This window comes from Falco rusticolus, chromosome 3 (genome assembly GCF_015220075.1).
Source record: "Falco rusticolus isolate bFalRus1 chromosome 3, bFalRus1.pri, whole genome shotgun sequence".
NCBI lineage: Eukaryota > Metazoa > Chordata > Aves > Falconiformes > Falconidae > Falco > Falco rusticolus.
In genome coordinates this window covers 103004569-103022037 of record NC_051189.1, presented here as the reverse complement: position 1 = coordinate 103022037, position 17469 = coordinate 103004569, and the positions used below count along the sequence as shown (strand labels likewise).

Below are 17469 nucleotides of genomic sequence, written 5' to 3'. Positions count from 1 at the left end.
CTTCTTCCCTACTCTAAATAATTAAGACTTGAGACTTGGAAAGAGGAGGGAGGGAGAAGAGAGATGTGTGTTTCAGGGAGGCAGGAAGTACAGAAAAAGAATAAGGTACAAGAGTAAAGTGGAAATAAAGTGTGGAAACAGGCATCCAGTTACAGATCATAAATTTAATAAAGACATGGCCTTACACAGTTGTTCCTAGGACTGAAAATGCTAAGCTATTATTCTGTATTGGAAATGTTCTTTTCAGCTGCATGTTGCATACAAAAGGTAATTCCTTAGAAGGCAGAGATTTTACAGTACGTAACATTCCCAGCTCGCACGGATTCTAAACTGCACTTTGCAAGAGGAAATACAGCATCTTACTAAAATGAAGGCATTCCCGTTACATACCATAGTTGCCAGCACAAATTTATAGCATTTCTCTTTTTAAGATAGATAATAAAAGGCTATATCCAGGAAGGAAAGGCATATGCCTTCATTATAAGTATGCCAACTCATTCCATCTTCTGCTGAGCTCACAACAGAAGTAAAAGAACAATTTTTTGTTATCTGGGGGAAGGTAGCCAAGTCCAGACTTCCTAGACAATGCAAAGTCCTTTTTCATATTATCACTTGCTAGTAAAAGCAGCTTTTAACAGGCACTACAATCACAGCAAGGCTGGTAGCTTAAGCTTTGCAGGACCTGGTAGTATCCCCACCATTTGAGTCTCTGGCTCCATTTTCAGTTAAATACTCCCAATAAAATTCTGCTAAGCATCCTTCAACACTTCTTCCAAAAGATGTTATTGACTAAAGAATTGCCAGCAGAACAGCTATTCTCACATTTTTTGTTTTTCTTGTAATATCCTTTCATCATTTTCTCTACATAACCAACACTTTTCACTAGTGCTAAAATGCTAGGAGAAACTGGGGAGTCAAATGGGCTTTTGTTTTGACAGTTTGCTTTGGAGGCAGGGTTATTGATTTCTTCAAAGAAAATACTGCCCCAGGAGTCTAAATCGAATGGGTTGTTAGACCTGCATTTCACAGTTCCTTCCCTAGCCCATCCCTAACATACTTAAAATTCTCAACAACAATTGTTTGTGTTAACAAAATACTCTGAGGAGCTCCTTCTCCGAGTAGTTTGAGACAATATGAAGGGGCCTGGGAGTGCAGAAACTAGAGCATTTGTAGAAACCTGTATCTCTGTAAGCTTAGAGACACGGCGTGCTTTACAGCTCATGTCCTCCTGGGGTCTCCAGAGCTGACGGACTCGCAAGTCCATCTGACAGGGTATCTTTCTGAGGTATCACTAGGCCAGCCTTCTCCTAAATGTTTGTTCGCTGTTGTTGAATCACTTCTTCCCCCTCCTCCAAAGCACTGTGGCATTCCTGAAGACAGATTTACCAGCTGCCCGGGATTCAAATTTCACTCCCACTTTTACATTTCTTATATAAAAGCCTTTAGAATTTGTGTGCAACTACACAGACAATATATATAAAAAAACCCTTTTGTCATGTTCTTAGACTCAGCATAAACTGTACCAGCAAAAACAGTTGGCAAAAGGTTTGACTCGCATATAATGAAAAGGCTATGTACCCTTCCTCATTCCTGTTCATAGTCACTCACTCTCCCATTTCTTACAGTTGCTTATCAGCTCCACATTGAGCAAGTTCAGGGGGCCAAACAGACAGAAAGACTGCTTTGCAGGTTTTTTTATTTTATTTTGGGACAAGCAATTAACTACCCTTCCGAAAAATTATACAGTACACAAAAGGATTTAAACCACAAGTTGGAATTTTACAAGTTCCCTAGCTTAATTTCCAATTAAAATATAAATAAAATATACCTCTCTCTCAGGATTTTAAACAAGTACAGAAGCATGCAGTAGATATCCCCCAAGTAAAAAGCATAATTTATTTGTGGGGTTTTTTGCAATTGACATGGCTTCAGAAATATCCCCAGAAAAAACTGTATACAATATTCAGAATTTAAACTATTTCTTCTCTTGCCCATTTTTAACTCCCGAGCTGATTATTCCTTTCCTTCTACTTGTTTCCAATACAAATGGAAACTATGTGTCTGTTGGATGGTTGTTTTTTTCATTTGTATTGCTTGTTTCATCTGGAGAACTGAGGTACAAGGAAGTGGGACGCCTGAAGTCCACTAGGAAAGTTCTCAGCTGTACCTCACGTACCTTTTTCATGTAGATAAGATGTTTTTCTGGCTTAGTTTTACACATGTAAGTAGTTTATTGGCCTTATCCCATAAGGATACTCATTTGTAGTGATAAGAGAGCCTATCAAAAGAGGAAATAAAGATCATTAGCCAAAGTGGAACACTGTGTACCTTAGAATGAAGAGTTGGAACATTTCAAATGAAGAGGTCCAAATGAAATCAATTACAGTATGTAAAACAGTACACTGAGATGCATCAGAAGTTTCATAATAGACACAAACTGTGCATGAAAGCCAACTGTATGAGGGCTCATCTTTCACAGTTTCATTTGTAGTGATACTTAGACTTGCCCAAAAGATAAGTATTCTTCACATGAAAAAAATAAAATAGGGGCTTCCTTCCCACAAGGCCCAAAACACTAGGCACCTCTTCATGTGCTTGGGATGCTTACAAGATTTCACACACAACAGTTTATGCTGCAGAATACCTTGCCAGCACCAGTTTACGTTCTGAATGTACACAACAGGAACATCAAGTCCCAGAAAATCCACAAGAATCCTCTACTAAAAACATGTTTCCCCAAACCACGTAACATCATGAACTGAAACATTTTTGGGGAAAAAAAAAAAAAAAAACCAGAACCCAAACCCCAAGCAACTAAACCAAAACAAACCATACACACACTACCAAAAAAACAACCCTAAGGTTATTCTAATGCAAGAGAAGGCAAAAGACTTTCATACACTTTTCATCCCCAGCTAACAACTGCAGTTACCACAAGACCCTTAGCTGACCTAGTTGCCTCTCATCCACCAGTAAAGTAGCTCTCCCAACCTCTGTAACCATGGGGAATTGAGCTTGCATGTACAAGAACAGCTCCTCCCCTGCTGAAAAATAGAACAAAACCAGCCTTTTGACTTCACTACCTTTGCCCTCCTTCAGGCAGTAAAGCAAGAGACACAAGGGCAGATGTTCTGTATTTTCTTCCTCAGTTACTGCTTTTTGAATGTATAAAACTTCTTTGATCCAGCACAGCATTTCTGCCATTCAAAATATTCTGACAGATTTCCGTTCTACTTTCTAGAACCATTGAGACACAAGGCAGACAGAAAGCTGGTAAACCGTTTTGGTTTTTTTTTCAGTTCCCTTGCTCACTGACTTACATGAACACCTTCATGCTTTCTTCATTAATAAGCTGTTGAACAGTAAGTATACATTTCTGCTTTTCTGTATTTTATTTGTGACTGGTGGGGAAAGCAGGAGCATTCATAGGCTCTCAGTGGAATACAGCAGTTGTCCATTGCTTCTTCACAGACCATGTCCAGAGCAGCATAGGACTGCAATTACAAATGTGAAGAGAAAAAAAGAATGAAGTTTGAGAGCTTTGGGGAAGAAAAATGATGGAGCTGACAGTAGATACTGTTTATAAGTGACATGCTCTGTGCAGCTGTGAAAAGAATTTAAAAACAGAATCAGCAACACTCAGCTTCTGAACTCCAAGGACAATTAGTGGTTTATCAAGAGTTTATACTGAGAACTTCATGGTAAAATGTCTCATGTTAATGCAAGATAATCTTATTCTGGGCCACTGCAATTTAAATATAGGAAGGACAATCTAACTGCCCTGCTGCCTTCTTGTAGGACAATTTAACTATCCTGCTAGCTTCACTGGGTGTCTGACACAGCACTGGTACAGCTGTGCAGCACTGACATTACTCTGTACAACCATGACACACACACAAAGCAGCAAACCCTTAATAACATGGAGGGTAAATACTTATTTAGAAGAGTACCTCAAAAAGAAGGTTCAAATGAGCAAATTGTGTATTAGTTTAGTTAACACAATTCTATAGAGACTCAGCATTGTCACTGCTTTTTCCTGTATGTGCTTTCCTCCGCTTTCTCCTTGATGCAACCCACCAATAAAAGTCAATTAAAACAAACCTGTATTTGTATGTAACGTAGCTAATGCAGCAACCATCTGAACACAAGCTGTTTGCAAGGTGTAGTCCAACAGCAATTCGGAAAAAGATACTCGGTTATGTATCTATGGCTAATCAAGTGAAACCCAAGATGCAGGTATCACTGGAAAATGCTTTACAACATCACCTCTGCATAACTTATTTCTCATTTTTAAAATGTTTTGTTTGGATTTGAAGACAGCATCTTCCACCCAAGTCTTACTGTGTTTACCTTCTGTGCTAGACAGAACATACCCAAGTACACCTTTTTACATCTTCCATTCTCTGTGATATGCAAAATCCATGGAATCTGATTCCAGTACCCCAAATTAGTATTAACAGTGCAATTACAGAAAAGTATCAGTAGGATTTTCATCTGATCATGCCTTCTGAGTTTAGGCAGATTTTAGAGATTATATTTATTGAAAACTGACAATGACATTTTCAATGTTAGCTGAACTGGAGGTCTGGGTCTTGCTCCAAAGACAAAAAGGACTGAAAATAATAGTATCGAGCAGAAAAAATACATCCCAATCAACCAGCGACTCTTCTAGTTCAGCAGTGTTACTGAGGTAAGATTGTTTTTGGAAAAAGTCACAAAGCTCAGAACACAAGAGCTGGAGCATTTATATAAACTCATCTAAAATGCACTGAAGTGCACCTTGCTTTTCACTGATGCCCATTTCTTGGGGAAAATTCTGTATGCTCTGAAGCTTGTATTTTTTCAGCTGCATCAGATGGTCTGATAACGTATGACCCTTTTCTACAAACCATGCTCTTCCACTAATACAGCAACGTACTGCAAAGCAGAGAATGCCAAGTTCAAATGTAGAGTTTACAGTGTTTCTTTTTGATCGAGCCAATTAACACAGCTAACCATCGCAGGCAGGCGAACAGCGCATCGTAACCTGGAACAGGCATTGTGTAAGCAATAAGGCCCAATTTCTGTTTCACTTCTGCCAAGAGTTTTCCCAGGAACAGCAGCGAAATGTTCCAAGGAATCGCAAGGGGCACCCCAGGCGCACGGCACGGCCGCCGCAGCCCCAGGCGCGGGAGGGGGCTGGGGGCCCGGGCCCCCGCCGCCTGGCACCTGGTCGGGCCGTGCCGCGGGATCGGAACCGAGCACAGTACAGCCCCGAGCACGGGGCAGCGCACTTAAACTTTCTTCATTGACTGCTAGGTGGGAGAAGGGGAAAAGCGGAGGAAAAAAAGAGAGAACACGCATCAACACGTAGCTCCGGACTCACCGATTTTGGCCAAGCTGGCCACAAGTATCCAGAGCGTAATGATGTAAGGGTCCTTGACGTGATCCCATTTGAACGAGACGATAGCAAAGCTCTGAGGCTGGCTGCTATTTATAGGGCTGCCCGAGCTCCTCTGTCCCAGCGCCGCTGGGAGAGCCGCTAGCCCCAGGAGGAGCCCCACTACAGACACCTGCCTCATCGCCGAGCCACGCTGCGAAACCCCGCGTCCCCTTCCCGCAGAAATCCCGCCTCTGCGGAGGTCCGGAGCGGCGAGCCCCCGGTCACCCCGCAGCCCGGCGGCCGGGGGGCGCGGGCAGCGGCGCGTCCAGTCGGCGGCGACCCTGCCCCGCCACCGCGGGCTCTGCACCGGCAGGTGGGGGCCGCTCTGCGCGGAGCGTCCGGGGGGCAAGGGCTCTGCGCATCGGCGGGCGCGTCGAGCCGGGGTCCCGCTGCCTGCCCGCACCTGCCTTTATCGGGCCGCTGGGGAACGGCCGGGGGCGGGGCTTCCCTGCGCTCCCGCCGCGCGCGGGCGGCGGTGCCCGACGGGGCGCGGCGGGGAGCTCCGCGCCGCTAAGGGGGCGGTGGTGGCGGCAGGGTGCACCCCCCGCCCGGCTCCAGCCACGCCGCGGGGGACGAGGAGCGGCCCCGAGCCGGGCGTGCTACAGAGCCGCCAGCCGCCGGTCGGGGCCGGGGCTAGCCCCCCTGTCTCGCCGACGCTGCCCGCCGGCTGACCCGGACAGCGCACTCCTGTCTCCTTTCGGCTGTCCAGCGCGCCGGGACCTAGCTGGCCCAAAGCGCAGCAGCTCCCTCAAAACAGCTTTTTCTTTCGTCCAGCAGAGAGCACCTTTCCCCACTGCGCTCGGGAAAGTGACACAGGCAGGCAAGGTTTGGCTTTCCTTTTAGATTTGCTTGCAACTGTCTGTTAAGGTGTCTATGTTAAATACGCCACCTGGTTGCTTTTCCTCTTCTTTTTTTATGGCTGCAACGTGGAACCGTCTAAAGGGTTTCCGCTTTCCCCCTGAAGCCGTCTTTCTTGCTGATAACATCTGCCCGCTATCCCGGCCGGCCCCTGCGGGGTGCTGTGGCCAGGTGGACCCGCCACCACCGTAACCCTGCGGCAAACCCGCAGCAAAGCCGTGCGTCCCCAGCAGAGCGGAGCGCACCCCCCGCACGCCGCAGCAGCAGCCCCTGCCCCGGTGCGTGCTGCGGAGCCATCCCGCTGCTCACACTGGTCCGCTGCTTCTCTGATTTTTCTCTTGAAAAATACCACCTTTATACTTTACTTACGTGACGGTTTTATCAACGTTTTTTTTTTAGTTTGGTGGTGGATGTTGGGTTTGTTGGGGTTTTTTTGGGGGGGTGGGCTTTGGTTTGGGTTTGGTTTTTTGTGGTGTTCTTTAGTCCTATAAATGGTCCTGGCTAAGGCGAGAGTAACGTTTTTGTGCACTGCGATTATAAGAGACAACTACAGCGGGAAGCAAGTAGTTGCTGAGCCCTGTGGGTAGCAGCAGTTCTAGCTGTTACTTGCTGATACTAGAACAATGAACTTCAGTAGAGACAAGCTGTCAGCACTGTTTTCATTATCACAACTTATTCCAAGTACCATCACATCACAATTAAACATTTCAGCTGCAGTTGATAAAAGGGCACCACGCCTGCCAGTGTCCCGTCTTATTTATGTGATTCTTCCCAAATCTAATTCCATAAAACGATAACTGGGTTAGAAACAAACCTCGCTACTTGAAGTGCTGAAGCTAACCGTGTTGCTGGGACAAATGGGTCATAGATCACGAATACCTGCAGCTGTGCTAGAAAGACGATAACGCCTGCTCCAGTGGATTGTTTCTGGAGATAAGAGAGGCTCACGCTTCACTTGGAGGAGCTGCAGCCAAGATCACTCCTCTGATTGCCCTTAGGTAATGTTCTACTCGGGACAATAGTGGCAACGGCAACCAAGTTACATGACAATTCCGAGTCTGTTGGTGGAGATAAACCATCATTAGCAAACAAAAAATGTTGGAAGCACCACCTCAGCACGGATAAGCTAATGTTAATACCTCCTCAGCTGAAAGTATAACGCCCAGCGAGCTACCTTCAAGGGGTGGTGTGAGAATTTTAGGATTTGTAAAGATTTTTTTAAGGCCTTGGTCTAAACTGCTAGAAAAGTGCATAATTTTTTTTGTCACAAAAATCTTCTCAAAACGAGGTTTACAACACTGTTAAAATGCCAACAAACTCTTTTCGTTTAACAATAACAAATCAATGGTTCAAGGAGCATCTGTGACATTTGAACTGTCATCCAACTGCTTATGGATTTTTTTTAAAGTAGGGTGCATATCAAATGACTGTACATATCAGGGAATTCTTGTGCAATTCATTAGTACGTGAGTATGACACAGGACAGAGGAATGACCTGACAATCATGAATCTCCTGTATGCACCTGAATGCATGCTAAACCAACAGTCCACTGAATACACATGAAATGAGGTACAGAATATATTGTTGTACAATAATACTTTGCCTTTATGTATTTATTAATAGATTCTATTTTATTGAAAGTTCTTGATGGAAGCCCTTATGTAGTTTCCTATGACCTCATTCTGTATCAGTAACAAAAAGCATTAGCTGGAGTACTATGTTTGTAATAAAGATACCATATCGCACAGCAGCTGATATTTCCTGACTCTCCAAAAAATCCTACAAAGAAGATTTCTACTTACTGTAAAAGAATGGCTTCGTGCCCTGTGTGATTTATTTATTTATTTGTTTGTTTGTTTATTTTTAACTGAAAGACCTCCACTATTGTTGTTTCTGGCAATGTTGTGTAAATAATTGCTTAGAGAAAAGAATTAGTACTATCTTATACACCTTTGCATGATCGGTGTCCTGTAAAGATTACTTCTTGGGGATTTTTTTAAAAAATGTGGTGAAAAGTAAAATACAATTTCAGTTAAAAAAAACCCCAACAAATAAACTGAAATCTTTAAAATTCTATTGGTTTTCTCTAGAAAACACGCACAGTATTTCAGTTGTCCTGACTCAGAGGTGAAGTTACAATTCAACTTTCAATATTAACATTTACAATAAATGTGTTTAAGCTGAGGTGAAATTAAGAAACACATTCCTGTGGAACCCAGAACTTTAATAAATGAAAATAAATAAATCTAAGTAGTGACGATCTGGCAAATGAACCGTGAAAAATCTCCTCAGGCAACATAAACCATCATAAATCACTTATTATCATTCCTGTCTTTCCTCAGGGAAATGCACTCTTTTTATATTATTGTCTATTAAATGCATAAGCAGGTTAAGGTTAAGATTTTGAAAGGAACAGAGTTCCAGCATATATTTTTATGCCATAATTCCAACTATATACATAGTTAAACAGAACAGTAATTCTTGTGACTGGCATTGTACCAATGTAACTGTATGATGTGGTGAAAATTAATGTGGTTTATATGCAGATGAATGTAGAACTATGCAAATTTGTAGTGAATTTACTTGATTCAGCAGCTGATATTTTGCCAGCTTCTCTCCAAGTGACATGAGTGCAGCTGAGCAAGTTTACTCTGCATGAAGCTGGACAAATATTGCTGGACTGAGTAATATTGCAGAGCATTATGTTACAGCATGATGAATATGAACCTCTGAAATCACTTTGAGAAGCAATGCATTAATTCAGCCTGCACACATTACAGTGAGTGAACAAAATGAAGACCAGGGTGAGCATGAATGAATCAAAGAGGCAGATGGAAATGGACTTGACTGGGAGGTAGGATGGCAGAGGAAATTAGCTGGATTTTTCATGAACCAATTCAAGACACAACTGAATTTAAGGCCAGTAAGTGGAGGGAAGTTTTACCAGATCCCTCATTTTTAGCCTCACGGCAGATCTTCCAAGCAGATTGTGAGGCTTTTCTTTTCTGTTGTTGCTATTGTTGTTTTCACGTTTGTTTTCACATTTATATTAGATTAGCAGCTAATCTAGTAGGACTGGGAGGGTGCAAGTGGCAAACATTAACCACCACACCTATTACCTCTGGTAAAGGCAGTCCCCTCCCTAAGGGATTGTATTTGTGGGAGCTTTCAGTGTAATGGGTAGTGAAAAGGGAATGGGACGAAGAAAGAAGTTGTTACATAGTACCAGATACCTAATACATTTTATCAGACTATGTTCAGGGGGGAAAAAAGTATTTTTATGAGATGCCATGTATATTAGAAGTCCTTCTTTAAGCTCCAATTTCAATGAAAATTCTTCTGTTGCGTATTGTGACTCTTCAGGGCTTGCTACTAGTCAAAGATGGCTGCACAGATTTTCACCTGTGACAGACTATGTCTTCCACACATTCCCTCTTCTATCGTTTGCATTCCCATGGTTTTGGCATCTCACTCCTACTTCCCCGTTCTCCTGGTCTCAGCCCTCCTTCCTTTTCATGCATGTCTCCTGTCAATACTCACCAAAAATCCCAAATACTGAGACCTGAGGGACACTCAAAACGCTGTGTATGATGTTTCATCCTAGTATTTCAGCTCCCGCATGACACTCTCTCTATCCCTTCAAATTCAGCTGTGTCATTTTTCACCACATACCCTTCCTCCAGGTACTCACACCAGCCTGACACAAATGCAAAAACTACATTCAAGACACAAATCACTACTAGTTTTCCTAGGCATAAAGGAGATTGTATATGCTGATCTTTAAAACTCCGTTGCCATGTTGCTCTTTGTTAAAAAGGCTGGGGGAATACTGTGTCAGAAACCATAACTACAGATTTCAGAGATCAAGTGTGTAAAAAAAAAAAGAAGGAAATAAAAGTGCGTGCCTTCTGTGTATGGGTATTCAGCTTTCTGTAATTTAACCTGTGAGGGAAAGCAAAACAAACAGCAAATTAGGGGAAAAGCAAATTACCCTTCAATAACTAAGGCAGCGAAATAGAACAGTTTCAATTTCTAGCATGATTTTACATTTATTTCTTGGGTTTGTATCTAGGCTTAGATGCTTCCTGATGTTAAGTTTTGGCTGACCTGTGGAGAGGGAATCTCCTGATTCTCCGTGTGCCATGCCTCTGAAATGCATGCCTGCCTTATCTAGCGCAATGTGTGCGCGTTCACATCGGCAGGTCCGGTGGGCCTCACCTAGAGCAGCGACAGAATTCCCGATGCCCCCCCAGCTCCCCTTTCGGCAGGCACCCAGGACTTGCTCGGAAGCGCCCGTGATCCCGGCAGGTGGGGAGCCCCCCAGCCCGCGCACGGGTGCAGCCTGTCCCCCGCCCCGCCGCGCGCGGGCTGTGGGGCGGGGACCCCCGCCCGAGGGGCGCGGCCGGTCCCACCGCGGCGCGGGGCCGCGGCAAGGCCAGTCCCTGCGCGCACCCGCCGCGGCCCGGGGCCGCTCCAGCTCTGGGGGCGACACCGCCCCACCGCGGGACGGGCCCCGGCTCCCGGGGCTTGGCGCCTGCCTTCAGGATGCCGCCCCGCGGCAGCACGGCCGGACCGAGCGCCGCCACTGCCGTCGGGCGGGCCGCAGCCCTCCGGGGGAAGAGCTGTAGAGGGCAGCTGAGATTCTCCGGCGGCAAAATTTTTCTTTCCTTTTTTTTTTTTTTCTTTTTCTCCCCCTTCATCTAAATTATGGTAAAGAAAACAGTGAACCTTGGCTGACGTGCAACGATAATCGTGTAATAATAGCAGTTACTTTGAACTTAAATCAGGTAAACCAGAGTCCAATAATTTAATTAATTACGATAGAAACAAAACCCGCCAACACAAGTTATGGCTTAAGGTACTGATTATGGCCATTTGATCAACAACAAAAAAAGAGGTAACAGTCAGTACTGTGTCGTTGTTGATGCATAGTTTAAATCCTGCAGATACTTAAGAATGTTGCACTAGAGGTGGTGGAGGGTTTTGTTGGATAATTACAATTGATTGAAATCAACACATTTAACTAGAACACTCATATTTTTATGAATCATGGTTTAGGAAATCATCACATGATCAGAACAGTATTCCTGCTCAAAGCCACAAAGGAAGGGAAAACTTCAGAGCTGGTGATAATATCAATAATCTGCCTAATTTGGTGCAAAGGCAAGATCTTGAATCTCATATTTCAGGTGAATGCTCTGATGTTGATCCTGACTTAGAAGAAATTACGACGGTCCCAATTTAATTTTGTTTTGTGCTGAAGCAAAAACAATTGTTGAAACTTCATTTTTGGGGAAAAATTTTTTGAAAACTGGTTTTCAGCTAGTTTGGGCTTTTAAAAACATGTATTACATTAGTACTGAAACGTTTGCACTAAGTGTGCTAGAAGTTATGATCAATTTGAAGATGTTTGCATGCAGTATTCAAATGTCAATTTAAAAGGCAGGCAGTACATGTTTTGCAGTCAATTGAACAGTAGTGGAGTGGAATGGGAAGAGGTGGTCCTTTGCTGCAGGTGTAAAAAGTAACAGAGATTCTTTGAAGTAGAAAGGATTTACTTTGATTCGAGGAAATTCTACTTTGAATTGAGGGAATCTGAACTGGATTCCTGCTTATCTTACTGAAGTTCCAAAGGCCACAAGGTGCAGCATATACATGGCATGCACTTCCACAGTACCAAAATAGCAGCTGTAAACTAAGATCGGTAAATGAATGTGTAAACAGGAAGAGTGATATTTCCCAGACATGCAAAATAATTTGACACTATCATATTTAATAATTAACTACATCAAACTGCTTTGGCAAATTTCTGGCATGTGGAAGCCTCAACCAGAGTTACTATGACTGAATTTTCAAGAACTCTTTCTAAAATGAAATAATATACTGAAAAAAAGGTAACTTTATCATGATAACTTTAAAGTGAAACAAGAAAGGAACTGATTAGAACATTACTCTCATGAATAAAGCTGTACAAATAAAATTATGCAGTGGACCCAGATTTTGTCAGACTAATGTATTTAAAACTGCCGTTTCCTACAAAGTCACGCTTTTGGAAATACAGAAAAATAAGGTGACAGTTGCAGAGAAGAGTTATTAATTTCATCTGCTACATGAAAATAAGAATCCACACAGTAAACAAGTCATTTGGAAAAGCTTTCTGAATTTCAACTGCTGTAGTCACCTCAGAGGCACGGTTCAACACGGTGACATAGCAATGCACCACCTCTTTGGGAGCTGCTGGAGAATTTGTGTCTGGGACTAAGGATTCCATCCTATCACTTGCCCCTCGGCTGCACATTGCTACTCTTTTCCTTGTTTCCTTGCTGGAGATTTTGACAGACCATTTCTGCTTTCAGTCTGCTGCAGTCCTGAAGCAGAGGCGATACGAAAATCAGAGGTACTTGTTCTGAACTTGTTCTGGTACTTGTTCACCAGACAAATCTCAGTTTAGGACACCATCAAGTTTAACATACTGTACCCCAGTCTACAAAGTGAAGAAAAATGCACAGAAATGCAGGTAATACTGAAAAGAGGTACAGGAAGGTAAGACCTTGAGGGCTGCCCTGGTCACCAAACACAGTCTCCTGGGACAATGGACTTCCACGCACGTTTTATGCTGCCTGAACAGATTTACCACCCGCTGTCTTGAAAACGTTATGTCAAATACTTTCTGCTCATTAGGGATATTCATATAATTTCTAGCCTAAATTTCATCAGAAAGTTCACAACCTATTTATTGCTGTGTGAGCGTTGCCCTTTACTGTTGTTTGTGCTGATGTTTTTTACCCTATAAAAGCAATCATACTCTCTTTCAGCATTCTTTTAACCAAAACTGGGTTAACCTGAACTTTATTTATATGACATATATCTGCATTTATATGACAGGCTGTCCCAAACGGCCTGAGCAGTCCTTCTCTGGAAAGAAGCTTGAATTAATCAATTCTTAACAGAGCTCAGCAGCGCACACACACAGGTGAGGTTTTACTAAGCCTTGCGGGCTGGCCACAGTACCTCCTCATCTCTGAAACGTACAGCCCAAGACACTCCAGAATGGCATTTGTTTTTATGGCCGCATCTCAGAACCCATTGCAATACTCATCCTGTAATCAAGTAACGTAGCCAAATCCTACCCTTTTCCACTGGTTTTCAGTGAATGAGCTTGTAGCTCACAGGCGATTGTTTTGCTGCTATTGCATGGTCTTTCATTTCACAGCTTGGAATTTCGCTATGCTAATGTTACACAAGTCCTCAGTGTCAGCAAGTCCTTCTGATGCAATCTTCCTTTCTATGGATGGTGACTCCAAACTCCGCATCATCAGCAATCAGTTGTGGATGCCAAAAGCATTAATGAAATTATTAAACAAGATGGATCCTGAAGTGTACCCTTGAGGTATTTCTCTTTTGACCTCCTTCCAGCCTGATTGTCTCCCCCCTTTTTCAGTAGCAGTTTTCTCCACAGATCACTGCAGTCTACAAACAATAGCTTAACACCTTGACAAACAGAACACTGAGAATGTGGTATTCCTGCATGAAATTGTGGTAAATATTTGTGTGTCCTAAAATACGTACGTCATCTCTGTACCTCTAACTCTGCTGCTTATACATGACAAAATTCCAGGTATATATGCTATTGCAGCATGGCATGCACTAACAAATGAGGCAAGATTTCCCCCATGATTATTAGCTTAAAAAAATTAAAATATTTATGCTGAGTGAAAACAAAATCAGTTTTCATTAGGTTCACATTTTTTGAAAATTGACAGCTCAATAGATTTAGCTATTTGAATTTTTAACATATTTAGTTGTCCACACATAGCGCCAACCATTCTATTTAAAAAGAAGTCTTCATAAAAATGGACATTTTAAACCAAACCAGAGTTTATGACCGTTTGGGAAAACCACACGGTCAGCAAAGTTGCTATGATCAGGTTGGAGAACTGTGCCCAGCCTAAAGAACTGTGATTTCCTATATGATTTTCAGATACGTGAGAAACTGTGGAGTTGGATTTGAGAACAGGCATCAAGCTTTGTTAAGCTGCTTCAGTGAACTGAGCCCATGGTTTCAAATGATGTTGTGAGCTTACCTATCATCTTATTATTGAGAAGCAGAAATGTTGAGAACTTAACTAATATTAAGGGACTGGCGCCTCTCTCCATGAGGAGAGGCTGGGACTGTTCAGCCTGGAGAAAAGAAGGCTCAGGGGAATCTCATCTGTGCGTACAAACACCTGGTGGGAGGGTGCAAAGGGGACAGAGCCAGGCTCTTCTCAGGGGTGCCCGGTGACAGGACCAGCGGCAGTGGGCACAAACACGGGAGGGTCCCTCTGAGAGTCAGGAAACACTTTTTCATGGTGAGGGTGGCCGAGCACTGGCACAGGCTGCCCAGGGAGGTTGTGGAGTCTGAGTCTTCACCCCTGGAGATGTCTAAAAGCTGCCTGGGCACGGTCCTGGGTGACCAGCAGTAGGTGGCCCTGGCTGAGCAGGGAAGCTGGATCAGATGATCTCCAGAGGTCCCTTCCAACCTCAACCATTCAGTACGTCAGTGATCTCATCATTAGAATGAGAGGCTGGTATTCATTTCTGCTTCCCCATTGCCGCAGCTTGCCACTTGCTTTGTGCTGTCTTTAACAGTCAACAGAACTGTTCCTGACATCATTCTCATAGGCCAGCAAAAAATACCAGAATAGATTTCTACTGAGTTACTAAGCTGAACAGGTCCACTGAAGGTCCAATAAGCTCCACAGCTTGGGCAAGGGAAGAAATAGGCACCATCTGTCCCAGAGCAGGGAAATGAGGAAGAAGCAGACACAAGCCAAAGCACAAAAATCTTTCCCTTTTGGCAATGGTGAGCAGTTTAACTGAAATTAAATATAAGCAAATAACCTGGGATTCTTTTACTCAGTGTTCCCAAACATTCCATCTTTTCTATCATCTGCAAAAGAAAAATTATTTTTAAAATATTTTAAAAAATCCTTTATTAAAAAAATACAGGGCTGTTATTTAATTAACTGAAAGCCCAATTTTCTTGAAATGGGGAAATCTACTACTGATTTTTTTTTGCCAAAATGTTTTCCTCTCAGGACTGTACTTGATAATGATTCATAAACAGTAGGCCCACTATAAATTCAGAAAAAGTGAAATAAAGCACTAAGATTTTGTTAAGATAGCTCACAAATTACAAACATATTCCACAAAGTTTTTCCTGAAAGAGTAGGGGTTTTTTCATGGCACACTTGGGAAGTCAACATCACACATGGGCATCAACAAAATTCAACTTTTCCCTGTGTCCCTTACCTCATAAATGTCCTGCTTCACCTTTTCCTTCTGTGACCTCCAGAGTTATTAGGTGTTTATCAAAGCAAGCATTATTATTGTAGGTATCCAGAGAAATTTTCAGACTTATTGATCTAGACATTAATATTAATGCAGGTAGGAAGCAGTGCGTATTTGTTTTAATTTTTACTTCTGCTTATTAATTATCCTTCATCTAAATTTCACTATGAAAAGAGGAATCACTGAGCAGTACATTAATACTCCCCTTATTGAGGTTCAGTAAAATAATTTTTACTGCCCTTTCTGAAAATTTTTAAATTATGATCTCAACATTCCACATGCTTTACTTTTTTCCCTCTTAAACAAATAGAAAATGTCCTTGATCTACTTTTACATGACCAGTTTTATTTTCATTTTAACTGTCAGCTATATTCCGTGAAAGAGAGAGACAGAGAGAATGCTTCTTCAACAGTGCAGTGTTCTGTATCTGAAAGAAACACACAAACTACAATTTATTACTTCTCTGTTTCCTTCTACACCGAGTCTGGGTTCCTCCTAACTCGGTCTGCATCACTTTGCATCATGTGTTTGTGCTAGTGACCTTGAACCAGCTACCTTCGTTCTGCTCCCCCACCAGGCAGGGCTGAAGCAACAAGCACCTTCACAACCAAGCCAGACACAGGCCACGTAACCCGTTACAGACTGGCGTCCAGTACAGATTTCAATACAAGCTACATATTACAATTCCAATTCTTCAGTTAAACCAGAGATCTTTTTAAACCTCAGGGATGATGTATTTATGATTCAAAGGAAAGAATTTGGCTTTCTGGCCCTACTTGCATGGAGCCCTCAAATCACTAAGAAAAAGGTAATGTCACAACATGTATGTTGTGTCACTTTGAGAATCATATATAACCTTTCGGCATTAAAAAGCAGCCATCAAAATGTAAACACTGCCAGATAAAAATGTATCTGTGTTGTGTATCTAATGATCTAACTGTGTTAGCGAATTCGGATCTACATACTGCATTAGGGTACTGCAGTCTTGGATACTATATGCTGATCACTAGATTTAAGGATGACTCAAATTGCTTATCATATCATCTCCTTATTTATACTGGTATTTTTAATCTTGAGATAAGATTGAATACTGTTGATTAACAGTGGTGATAGATCTCCATAGTAAACATCTATTTCTCATTTTTCTCTTGAGCAAATGCCCTTTCTTTCTCTCCCATAATAAATTATAGCAGATTAAATTTTGCTTTCTTTATGTGTAAAGGTGTATCATAATTCAACTGATGATATTACTATGAGAAAATCTTCATTAAAATCATATTCACTTTTCAGTTGTATCAGTGGGAGCATGTTTATAATGGTTTGCAGGCAGTGGGAGAGAGGAAAGAGGAAGAGGCCCAGAAGTATCTCAGTGGAAGTCAGTCACTGAAATTCTTTTGATATTCTCTAGACTACATGATTTATAGAGAAAGAAGTCATCAATACCAGCTAGCTACTTCCAAGGCACCTTCAAAACCTGCAGGCTGCTCAAAATTGTCATAGGAATTGGAAACAAAAATCAAACAGAACTCCAGCAACAAATACACAGTTTCCTTCCAGGAAAAAACAGCAGATGCACACTTATCCTGTTCTCGAACTCCTTACGAGGCCACAGGTATCGGCCACCGTCAGAGAGCTAGGGGGCTGGCTGGAAGCAGGGTGACCTTTCCTTATTCTCATAATCACAGCACATTTAGCTCTAGCAGCAGTGCTCATGACTAACACTTCACGTGAAACTTTGTGACCTAGAAAATAATCTAACAAAGGAAAAGGAAGCTAAACAGTGTCAGTTTCTCATTATAGGGGAGGTTTCTGAAAGGTCAGAAAGTTTCTGAAATAGAACGCAGTAGTGTACGGA

General features: G+C 42.5%; 1 protein-coding gene across 2 annotated transcripts in view; it reads right to left on the bottom strand.

Annotated features, from left to right (window-relative positions):
- SLC9A3 (solute carrier family 9 member A3) overlaps nt 1-6701 on the bottom strand; it is a 53966-nt gene extending 47265 nt beyond the window's left edge. For both annotated transcript variants that reach the window (XR_005103406.1, XM_037381837.1), the window contains exon 1: nt 5366-6701. Coding sequence is in view for 1 of the 2 variants with exons in the window: in XM_037381837.1 (XP_037237734.1) it covers nt 5366-5561 (196 nt within the window). In the remaining variant the exon portion in view is untranslated. The remainder of the gene's footprint in view (nt 1-5365) is intronic.
- Nucleotides 6702-17469: the final 10768 nt, after the last annotated feature.